Raw genomic sequence first — 12476 nt, 5'->3', positions numbered from 1 at the left:
GAAATTCTACCTCTAATTATTATTTTACAGATATACTTACATAAATACACACAAAAAAACTAGAAACCACCTAAATGTCCAAATAGGTGACTGGCTCGATAATTATAGTGTATTATTACAATAAAAAAAATGCTGCAGGGGCCAGTCCCGTGGCATAGTGGTTAAGTGCATGCGCTCTGCTGCTGGCGGCCTGGGTTCGGATCCCGGGCGCGCACCGATGCACCACTTGTCAGGCCATGCTGTGGCAGCGTCCCATATAAAGTGGAGGAAGATGGGCATGGATGTTAGCCCAGGGCCAGTCTTCCTCAGCAAAAAGAGGAGGATTGGCAGATGTTAGCTCAGGGCCAATCTTCCTCACACACACACACAAAAATCAAATAATATTAAAAAAAATGCTGCAGTTAGTTAAAAAAAAAAAAAAAAAAAGAGGTAGATCCTCTCATAAGAACGGGGAAAAATGTCTAGGTAAGTTAAAAAGCCAGGCAACATAATCTACAGTTTGAGCTTGTCCACGTGGTTTTATTTTTCTTCTTCTTCTTCTTCTTTTTTGTGAGGAAGATCAGCCCTGAGCTAACATCCAGGCCAATCCTCTTTTTGCTGAGGAAGACCGGCTCTGAGCTAACATCTATTGCCAATCCTCCTCCTTTTTTCCCCCAAAGCCCCCGTAGATAGTTGTATGTCGTAGTTGTACATCCTTCTAGTTGCTGTATGTGGGATACAGCTTCAGCATGGCCGGAGAAGCAGTGTGTCGGTGCACGCTGGGATCTGAACCTGGGCTGCCAGCAGCGGAGCGCACGCACTTAACCAGTAAGCCACGGGGCCGGCCCTATTTTACTTCTTAAACCACAGATGCTTATACATGCACAGAAAATTTCTGAATAAAAGCTTTCAGGAGTTAAGACTGGGGCTGGGAAAAGAATTATACTTTTTCAATTTTATACCCTTGTTTTGTTTTACTGTTGTACTCAAGATTTAATACTGTTTTCACAATTTAAAAGAAAATTAAGTTTTAAGAAAGGACTTAAAACCAAAACCCAGAAAGTTAACACTTCCTCCTAACAGATTTCTCTGTAGGCACAAACGTATTTCTCCTAAGCACACTCACTACTCTCATGGATATTTATTATTGTAAGTATTTTTTATTAGGAAATGCAGATCGAAAAAACTTTCATCAGTGTCCATACCAGATGAAGACTGCTGGTTCTGTCGTCTGTACTGGCGTCTCTGCTGCACAGAATCTGCTGCAGCCATTTTGCCACCTTTATCTTCTTCTGAAAGATGGATGCATTTAGAAAGCGTTCCTTTAGTTATGCATACAGAAAATGTAACATATTTGAACTGAAAAATGGTTTCTTAAACCTTTATCTGGTTGGGTCAAGCAATACAACTACTAGTGTATTTTTTACAAAGGAGGAGGAGCTGAAAATGCCAATTTAACTATCTTCACCAAATGTAATCAATCAAAAGAAACTTATTTAGGCATCTGCTATAGGTCAGGCTGGATGCCAAGCACTTTATAAACATTACTCAGTTAATCATCAAGAACCTAAAGAATGGTACTGTTATCCACATTTCAGAGATGAAAGAAACAAGGCTCAGATAAACTAAGTAATTAAACAAAAAGTGGTTAACTAGTGAAGCTGGGGATTCAAACGAGGTTGATTTGACTTCAGAATCCTTGCTGCTAACCACTAAGCCATATCCTATAATTAATCTTTAACCAACAGGGGATGACCAAATGTGCAATAAATTTAATTCAGCTTAAAAAACAAAACAAAAAACAAAAAAAACTTACCTGATTCAGATAACTCCACTTTTCTAGGCTTGGGTGCTGGTGAAGGAGACTCTCTTTTCTCAGTACCTTTATGTTTTGTCACTAAAAACAATAAGGAAAAAAAAAACCCACCAAAGCTACACAACAAGATATTTTCTTAATAGTAAAAAAATAGGTGTGACTTTTCTCATTAAGAATTTATTGATAATTTAAAAAGTCCTATAAGACTTTATTGTCATTATCTAAACATTACCTGAAGCGTAAGCAAGAAATTTTAAATGTTTGGTGAAAATCCTAAAAAGTTCTATTTGACTTTCGAATCTTAAGATTCTCCCAAGAGAAACAACAGTTAAGAGAAATTGGGAGCTGCTGTTTCTGAGTAGAACAAGCTTTATGCTATGTAAACATTCAGCTCAATAAAGTAAACCTCTGTGTGCCACCCACCCCACAATCTAAAACACACACTCAACTACAGAGGCCACATCAGCATTAAGAGCTTTCAAGCACCCACTGTAGGTAGGTACAGAAAAGTAATAAAGATGATAAATGATTAAGAAATAAGATCTGATGAAACTTTCCCAGAGACAGATATTTCGTCTGGAGAAGTGAAATGAATTAGCCACCCAAGAAGCTGAAGGCTCTTTATGTAGAGCATAACCTTCCTTCACCACAGCCATGAGGGATTTAAACTACCTATAAAAAAGCAGACCTTCACAACGGTAAAAAGAATACTAAGGCTGGACGAGTCTTTCCAAAGCTTTAAAAAAGAAAAAAAAAGAAACAACTCTGAGATATAACTAAGGTAGTAGGAGAGCTGTGGGTACCTTATGAATTATCCAACTAATCTTTTCCCACTTGCATGGAAAATTATTATGGCAACTACCTTTTGTGCGCTTGCTGTATTATTAAGTACTGTTGCTAGTATCACTCTCCCTATTTTAGAAAGAGAGGAGAAATCTGAGGCTTAGAAAGTAACTTCAACCAAAGTCACATAGATAATTTAAGTGAACTAGGATCTGAACCCAAGACACTTTTTCTAGGGCACAGGCCTTAATTTCCAACAATTAATGTTTAACCATTGCTTCAACTAAAATCAAAAATATTTACAGATATAACCATTAATCTCACTATAGACTAACCTGAAACATCATTTGAGACTATCCCTCTAAAAACTAAACTTGAGGACAAAATGATCCCCTCAGGAACCTTACACCTGTTTTGTTTGACTAAAGCAATTACCATGGGATGTTCGACCCAGAATGTAGATACATTTCATTTAACAGACCTGCACATTCAGAATTCTGTAAAGGCTTATTCTAAGGGGTAGTAACTTAGAGAGCTAGCCATCTAAAACAGCAATCTCCTCTGTGCTAAAGTAGTCAAACTGAAGAACTCACCACTATACTTCTAAAATGACCAGCTTTTTATTAATGATTCTACCTAAAGAGCCTTTTGGACAAATCACTGGACTGGATACAGTACGGTTAACACCTAATTAGTTATCATGAAATATGGTAGCAAAAGTGCATTTAAAACTTGTATTTTAACAAACACAAAGAAATGAAATAGCACTGCTTTTAAATTTTTAAGGATTTGAGGCTACTTTTCTGGTGAGTATTCTCCATTTTTAAGCGTCACTTAACCTTCAATTCTTGAAAAGATATTATATAGGCATCCAGTTATCTATAAATCCATAGGTCTAAATTACCACCTTAGAGAACTGGGTTCCAAAATGTATTTGGAAGCTGCTTGTTGGATGTCAGAATGCATTTTCCCCTAGCAAATGCTAAAAATGTGGTTATATTTACAAGATTGCTGGCAAAGGCCTCTTAGTAAATAATACAATTGGACTATAACTATTTATATTTTTTCCCATGGAAATACACATTTGGAGTTTTATCCTGATTCAATGTCATTAATGGCTTAGTTAAAATAGTCTTTATTTATTGCTAATATGCTCATACCATTAGACAAGTATCCATTATATACCCCTACTCTAGTTTAACATGACTGAATGCATTATAGCACTATTAATATTACAAATAATGTTAATATTTCATCAAGTTTGTTTGTCTAGATGAGATTTTATACAGTTTACTTTGTTCTAATTTTTTTTTTAAGAGAAGACTTTCTTTTTTATTTATTCATTTTTTTTTCCCCAAAGCCCCAGTAAATAGTTGTATGTCATAGTTGCACATCCTTCTAGTTGCTGTATGTGGGACGCAGCCTCAGCACGGCCGGAGAAGCGGTGCGTCTGTGCGCGCCCGGGATCCGAACCCGGGCCGCCAGCAGCGGAGCGCGCGCACTTAACCGCTAAGCCATGGGGCTGGCCCATGTTATGCTAATGTTTTTATTTTTAGTATTCAAAGGGCAAAATCATTCTAGCATAAAGTTAGAAATCTAAGTCAACTGAAAAACCAGAATTTTAAACGTACTTCAACAGTTCCATTAATTATTAATCTTCTAGTCTTGCCCAAAAGATCACTTGTAAAGATAAATCACTCTGTGACCAGAATTAGGAAAATAATCATTAAATGTCTATAGAGCATAATTTATAGGCTAAGTTGATCTAAACTCAAAATTACCACCATAGATATAGATCCTCCATAAAGACAATTCATTAAATATCCTATTATTTCAAAGCACTATTTTATGTACTAAGATAAGGCCAATTTAACTGAAGTGCACTCATTACAAAATCCTTCCCAAAGACCCTTTCAGATGAGAATATATATTGTACTACAAATAATTTACCTCTAAATTCTCCAAAATACTTTTTCTGCTTCCCTCCCATTCCATTTGCCCACTATCAACAGCAGAACCTTAAAGCCCTGATTGGTGACTACTACATGCAATGCAAAAGTAAAATCTGACCTTTCAATGATGTCACTGCTCTTACTAGACATGGAGACTGCAAAAAAGGAATTTCTGAAATCATACTACCACGTACAGAAGCGAAAGAATTTCACCCTGTCCTCCATCTCCTTCCTCCAGCAATCAAAACAGGCATTGTGGGGTAGGAAAGTTGGATAAAGCATACATTTTTCAACTGGGAATAAGAACCCAGATTAAAGTCCTGCCTGGTTGACCTTGACCAAATCACTTAACCGGAGAACCTGTCTCTTGATGACAATCTCTAAAGTCTTTTCTAGCTCTGAAATTTCATCATAGAAGGCCGGGATCTTTTTACTATAGAAAGTTATTTCCAAGTAGTTATAACTCTTCAGCTTCAGTAGACACAGGCAGCCTCTGACCACACTGCCCTCAAGTGCCTTCCTTTGGTTAAACATGGAAGACCTGCCCCAGAATCCATAGGAATATAACTAGTCCTTTGTCTTGGACCACGATTTATTTCTCTCCAATGTACATATTCACTGTGACTTGTTTCTGGAAAGTAGAGGCCCGCTCCCCTGACAATGTATCAAAACACAAGAGGTTGGTACCTGTGCAGAGAAGGTAGCTAATAGTTCTTAATGATCAACCTATTTTAACAAGGATTCTGTCCTTCTGTTCAGGTACTTTTGTCACCCTTTGGATAAATGATGTAAACAGAAAAAGCATAACAATGTGTTTTTGCAAAGCAACAGGTGGGAACATTTATAATATTTTTTTACTAGAGAGTTTTTTGGCTCTAGACAAAGGAAAGAATGCAAACACTTCACAGGAAAAGGAAAAATACATCAGGACAATGGGCATCAGACTTGGACACGGTGACTGCAAACTATGGTCGGACTGAAATCTTCCCAACTTTGAACAAAAAGTAATATGGAGACAATGATGAAGTAGAGATAAAGCCTTTACAAGATGGCAAAAAAAAACCAAAAAAAAAAGTACTGTGGAACATGAGGTTATGAAAATAAGTGATTCTAAGGCCCCCTCCCATAAAATTAAGTCTGAACCTGTAAAACCTAAAGGTTTCTCTATTCTTATCCAGCTGTCTGACTAGAGCTAAAAAGTCAATGCAACAAAAACGACCACATAATTTTTTTAATTATATATCACCAAGTTAACCTGTTAAAATTCAGAAAATAATCTATACATTACTCTTTACAGATTACCATTATCTGCCAATCTCCCTTTCACTCTGATAGCTTTTCTATACCTCACTATAACAAAAGTTCAAAAAAACTAAAGCAAATTTGCCTTTCTAGACATCACCACATTGCAAAGTTGTAGGGGTACAGGGGGGACAAAGCAGCAGGGTGCTGAGTAGAAGTCCTGATCTCATCAAGTTCATTAAAATAGTCAAAATTTTGCCTATCCCCATTTTCTTTGTTTCTAACATAAATATTTAAATGTGATCAAAGCAACCCCCGTCTATACTAACCTACAGATTGCTCCTTAAAATCCAATTACTATAGCAGCTTTTAAGATCCTCCCACTCCCCCACTACTCATCTTTCAGGCTGTCTTTATCATTCCAGCCTTAAGCAGGAGAAGCCTGATGCAAATGGCTCCTATAGCTTTTCCTCCATGTGTATCTAATGCTAAAGGAACAAATCCCAACTGACCACAACCTTCACTCAGACTAACACAGCATTCTACTTGCCTGGAAAGATCACAGATCATAAATTCCTCAAATCTATCAGCAGAATAAAGCAAGGACAACACTCAGAAGAACGCTGCCTAGAGCCTAAATTAAAAAAACAAATCAGCTTCTAAGAGGACACCATGTTCTTCCCTAGGGAGCACAATGCAGTCAAGAAAGAATTAAAACAGAACATGAAGTCCTCAAGACATCAAACAAAAAGATCTTCAAGGGAAAAAAAGTAAACTGGTCTCATAGTAATAAAATGATCCCTTATCATGACAACACAAACTGCAATAAGTTACCCCAACTCAAACAGCGCACAGCTGGTGATTTTTCTCCACCTACTCAGTGCCAGAGGGCATTGCCAAAAACAAAACATTTTTACATGTAAACTCTATTTCAACAAACCCCAAGAACTTAAAGCAGGAAAGAAAAGGTGAGCCTCTAAGCCAATTTACAAAGAACATCACATACCAACATTACCCAGCTACTTCATACTTTAAAGGGCGGGAGGGGAGGGGTAACAAATGACTAGGCACTTCATTACCAAAAGAAACAAGAACGAACATATTGTTTTTATGTGTTTGATTTTTACCTTTACCTGAAGTTCTCCCTGGAGAGACAGAAACGCGACTTTTTCTTGTACGGTTTGACTGCTGGGGTGTTGGGGAATGACGAGTTTTTGGCGGTGGAGTTGCTGGAGGTGATGGCCTATGCCTTCGCCTCGGAGGACTTGCTGAAGGAGATAACCTACGAGTTTTTCGAGGGGGGCTGGACGTCCTCTTAGGAGGCTTCTTTGGCGGTGACCGGGAACGAGATGAAGAGGATGATGAGCTACTCCCAGACAGGGATGCTGATGAACGCCTTCTTCTGTGGAATAAAGTATTCATATTCATTAACTGCATACTTAAAAGTATGTACAGATATGTATAGTTTACACAAAAATACAGCTATTTTTATCCAACTTTTGAGTTTATGTAGCTAAGCACGTTAAATGAGTTTAAAAAAAAAAATGGGAAACAAAATCATAACCTAGGACAGGAAACAGCTAGTTCTGAGACTAAACATAAATAAATAACTTATTCTGATAAACGCTTCTGTCTGAGTTGTCTTTCCAGTTATAAAATGTCGAGTGCTATAATACAATAACTAACCAATCTCTTTCTTCCTTAGGAATGATTATCAACGTTTTGGAGTTTGCATACAAAATTTGGGTGGCAATGTATTTTCCATTTAATAACACAATGTCAAGCAACCTTTAGGTTGCTTTTTTTAAAAAAAAGACGTGCCAGATTAGGAATTCATTTAGCTACATAAACTTAGAAGCAGGGGCCTCTCGAATTCTGCGGCAAAATTTGTGGTAAGTTCTGTTGCAATTATGTGTACCTGCAGAATTCACCTTTGGCAGAAGAATTCCTGAGAACCTGAAAAAAAGAAACCCTACCTTAAGTGTGAGATAAAAACTGGCTGAAAGGGAATCTTACACAACCTGCAAAATATTTTGACTGCTAAATGGCTCAGTAAGCACAATTAAAACACACTGTTTGCAAAACTCCAATATAAGAAATAGCTGTTTCCACTAATCTTGTACTACAAAGCACCAGCATTACTTTTCTCCTAAGGAGAAATAATCAATTTTAGAAAAGTGTGATGCCTAAACTGACTAACCATTTACATCATTAGTTTTGTTTGTCAGTAGTAACATCAATTCCATAATTTTTAGTAGTTATAAAAATGGTTCAATATACTTTGAGAACCCCTCACCAAAGGAAAACAATATCTTTTTAAAAAATATGGGACTCTGAAAAACATTAGACTGCAGACACAAACCAAAAAAATTATGGAGCTTATTGTTTCCCCTCTTTATTCCCAAGCTGATTTGGTTCCCTGAAAAAACCTTTAAAGACTTAAACAAAAAATTCTGTCCTAAGCATAATCTGAAGCACAATCATTACAGGTCCTCCTCAAACAGGTGGAACACATGGTCAAGACAACACAAAACTCTGCTATGAGTGCACCAGGACTCTACTTTGGGCAGATTTAGCAACAATCTTTCCGTTAAAAGTGCTAGATCCAAACATTTTACCTTATGCTCATTTTTAAAATGATTTTAAAAAAAGAACATTGGTATTGACAGGGTTACTTTTATGCCTAGTCTTAAAAAATAACTAGACAGTAAACTGCTAATAATGGCTCTATCTATGGAACAGGATTACAGGTAATTTTCAATTTGTTATTTGTTTGAGTTGTTCATACTAAGCACTCATTACTTCTATAATGAGAAAAAAATACATTAAAAAAAAGTATAATGCAAATGGATTATTCTAACACTGGTAAAAGCAGCTTACTGGCTCTGTAGTCATCTACTTTTCAGAAGCCAGTGGTAATTAAAAGCCAAAGGAAGAGGGAAGGTGGCCGATTCCCCTACTTAGTAGAATTTCTTGGTGGGGTCTGAAAGGGTAAAAGTTAACACAAAGTTACTGACAAGATGGTAAATTTCTTGTTTTTTAGTTTCCAACATGGGACTAACATTGTTTTTCACTGCACAAATAACAGCATTACACCTCAAAGGAGACAGGCTCTTTAGAAGACATTATCTACTACTACTCATGAGTTCTTTCTTTCAGGAGACACTAACTTAAAGATTAGCCTAAAACAAACATATGATGCACTTTCATACACCCGACACTTCCAAATTAAAAAGAAAAAAGAAAACTCTCACCGTCTCACTGGAGATCTACTCCTTCTATGCCTTGGTGGAGGAGGCATTCGTCTTGGTGGAGTTCTTCTTCGAGGAGATGGTCGCCTTCTTGGGCTTGGCCGCCTTCTAGGTGAGTATGATCTGCCATAACAAACACAAACAGAATTAGGACCTGAATAAATCAGGAACAAGGAATGAATTCCTTGACATAGCTACCATTTAAAAAAGGCTGTCAAGAGATATAGTTTTACATTTATGTAGAGATTTTTATGCTACACAGAAAGTATCCTCAAATTCTCTTTGTAAATCCACAGAATAACATTTGTACTAAATGTTTTCCACTGCTTTGAAATCATTTACCTAATTCTGCCTAGAAGAGTAGTACATAAAACCTAAGATCTATGCAGACCTTAAAGCTACAACTCACCTTGATCGAGATCTATGGCGCCGCCTAGGTCGAGTATGAGAAGGAGAGCGAGAACGTGTCCGGGATCTTGATTTGGTACGAGACCGAGATCTTGGTCGGGTCTTCTCTTTTTCCTTTTCTTTTTTGGAATTTTTCTCTGGAGAAGGTTCTTTAGGCTCTGGTACAGGTTCAGGCTTGGGAACTTTCAGGATGTCACTGTGGTAAGAAAAAGCTTATTTTTCCCCTCTCTACTCAGACTCCTAAATCATAATACAATGATGTAATCAAGCTATGTCTTTTTTTAACAAGTTTTCAAAATCCATGAAGACTTCTCCCTAGCTCCAAAAGATATATATATATACACGTCAGTGAAATCCAGTGAGCAACTAATAATTCTAACCACATATATTTTTTTTAAAGTGCAGTTGTCTACAATGTTGGGAAAAAAGCAAGTTACAGTATATAAAATATATGAAACAACACAACCAACAGATAGCAGTGGTTACCTTTGGGGCATTTTATTTATACTCTCCTACACAATTTGAATTTCTTTTCAACAAACTAATTTAAAAAATCTAAAAGGAAAAGAATCAAGTAATTTTATGTTTTTAACTCAGAGGTATCATATTTGTAGTCACTGAATACCAGCCTAAAACTCTGATATTTATAAATGAATTTTTATGTACTTGCCTAGTAGAAGTGGCCTCTTGTACTGAAGGTTCTTTTACTTTCACTGATGGTTCTGGGAGCTCTGGAGTTTTTTCCTTCTTTTCTGGAGCAGGGGAAGGACTCCGGCTCTTGGTTCTGTGACGGGGAGATCGAGAATGACTGCGCTTTCTCTCTCTCCTGACAGGGGAAGATCGTCTTCTAGGGGAAGGAGATCTGGATTTGCGTCTAGGATGAAAGCAATTTTTTTTCAGGTTTTTGAATAATGTGAATTGGGGGAGAAGGTCAAAGGGAGATTCGAGGATTAATCTTCTTAACTACACCATTATTGCTTATATCTGAGAAGGTCCCTATGGAAATAAGATATCCTATCACGTTTACTTAATAGAGAAAGGGCCAAGAGAAAACGAGAAAGGCAAACCAACGAAGGATAGCAACATTCTCCGGTGTACCAGTTATAACAGAGGAAAAGCATTGACCTGAGACTCTAGATTTAGGTTCTTAATCATTTCCAGAGATGAGGAGACCAAAGACCAACTTTTCAGAGGCAGAGGACACATAAAAGTAAAGCAATATTCTCTAATAATAAATCAAACCCAACAAAACAGAGTTTAGATGCAGACAGATCCCACCACAGAGTTCATCAGGTAGAGTCTAGGTATTACAGAAAAATGACTAATACAATTAAAGCAATATGCTTTTCAGAAGACAAAAAATTATATAAAACTCACATAAGATAGCTTTTTCGGAAGAGAAGCCCCTTTTCCTTTTCAATAGTAGTTTCCCTAACTTGAAATAAAACAGTAGACCCGGTTCATCAATAGTCAGATAGTTACACCTATGACTTGTGTTTAACTCTAGAAATAGTACTGCTTCCCTGATAAGTAGGTTATAATATCAAACGTGTTTTAAAAAGGGACAAAGAAATTACCAGAATCCTAAAAATGAAAAGCCTAATGGAATTCTCACCTTTCACCACAAATACAGTAGAAGCTCAGTCGTGGATTTAAAAATAGGAACCTAACCATAGTCTCATTGGAAGGAAGAAAACAAATAAATGATCTGTTCTGGGTTCAGTACAACCATCTGAGAAAAGCAGAACAGGGAATTAGGTAAGTATAATATGAATGGCTAATGGGTACAGATTTCTAATAAAAAGGAAGTAGAAAGAAAAAAGAGATGGAGTACATTAAAATAACAACTCTAATTAAATACTGTATTTAAACTAAAACAACATGGAAGACAAGTCTAGATTTTGATTTAGGAATTAAGAGTTGAACAATTCATCAAGATTTTAGAGATTTATTACAGTCAAATGGTCTGTCTCAAAAAAAGATGAAATATTTTAGTCCAGAGGCACACTATAGCTCACCATGAAAACTGTATGAGGGAAGAAATTCCCTGAATAGCTTCCTTTTTAACTCTGTAACTTCTAAACATAGAACACCTTAATACCTAAAGTATTTGTAAAACATTAGGTATGCATCCATTGTATGTACTGTACCTTCTTGGGCTTCGAGATCTCTCCCGTTTTTCTCTGCTGCTTTCTTTTTCTTCCTTATCCCTCTTATCTTTGTCTTCATCTTGCTTTTTCATAGATGCCAACTTTTCTTGTTCAATCTGCAGAGATCAGGTTTTCAGAGTAAGCATGTGAGATCAACAAGCAAACTAAAGACTGTGCACATCTGATAGACACCAGTGCTCTAACCTCCGTCATTTCATCAGCCTCTGTTTTTCAACAAGACTGTTCTTTCTTCATCCATACTGGAGGCACATATTAAGACTGGTACTGAATAAATACTTGCTGAAAATTAATCTCTAACAGCTGAACTAAAGAGAACAGCTGTTTTCAAGTTTACTTAAAAAAAATCATTTTCACAGTCATCGTATTCTTTTATGATTTAACACGTATAGCCTATACGAAGAGCTTGTGCTTACCTGTTACACTGTTATTAAAGTACTATTTTCTTTTAAGCTAGACGCACTTAATATATTAAAAAACAAAACAAACAACTACCAAATTACCGGACTCTGGGAAAATGACATTCTAAACTCAATATCTGGGTTGCGGGGGAAGGAGTGGAGAAAACTAAATGTTCAAATAGATTATAGCAAAGCCAAACAACATGCTGATTGTAGGTGGGTCATGTAAAATTTAAAGCGTCTCAGCAGTCTGAACACTATCTCAAATCAACACCACAAAAAAGAAAAGGCTATTACCTGTCTCTGTTTTATTTCTTCTTTCTTCAGTTCTAGGAAAGCAGAAGGGATTCCAGCGATGTTTTCTTGTGCACTTAACAGCAGGGGCCACAGTTCTCCCATAAATTCTCTAGCATTTTTTCCATTCAAAAACCCAGTCAGGTTGATTTGCATCATTTTGGAGTCTGGATTCTGCAAAA

The 12476-nt window shown here is 36.8% G+C and overlaps 1 protein-coding gene across 10 annotated transcripts in view; it reads right to left on the bottom strand.

The window, feature by feature from the left end:
- Positions 1-12476, bottom strand: part of SRRM1 (serine and arginine repetitive matrix 1) — a 31597-nt gene that overhangs the window by 13251 nt on the left and 5870 nt on the right. For 4 of the 10 annotated variants that reach the window (XM_058553244.1, XM_058553249.1, XM_058553253.1 and 1 more), the window contains 8 exons: positions 12298-12468; positions 11582-11697; positions 10102-10305; positions 9433-9627; positions 9027-9146; positions 6900-7174; positions 1796-1876; positions 1185-1271 (listed from right to left, as the gene is read on the bottom strand). In XM_058553244.1, coding sequence (XP_058409227.1) covers positions 1185-1271; positions 1796-1876; positions 6900-7174; positions 9027-9146; positions 9433-9627; positions 10102-10305; positions 11582-11697; positions 12298-12468 — 1249 coding nt within the window. The remainder of the gene's footprint in view (positions 1-1184; positions 1272-1795; positions 1877-6899; positions 7175-9026; positions 9147-9432; positions 9628-10101; positions 10306-11581; positions 11698-12297; positions 12469-12476) is intronic. The other 6 variants (XM_058553245.1, XM_058553250.1, XM_058553247.1 and 3 more) reach the window with 3 other exon arrangements.

Source organism: Diceros bicornis, chromosome 13, assembly GCF_020826845.1.
Source record: "Diceros bicornis minor isolate mBicDic1 chromosome 13, mDicBic1.mat.cur, whole genome shotgun sequence".
Taxonomy (NCBI): Eukaryota; Metazoa; Chordata; class Mammalia; order Perissodactyla; family Rhinocerotidae; genus Diceros; species Diceros bicornis.
This window is presented reverse-complemented; position numbering and strand designations above follow the sequence as displayed.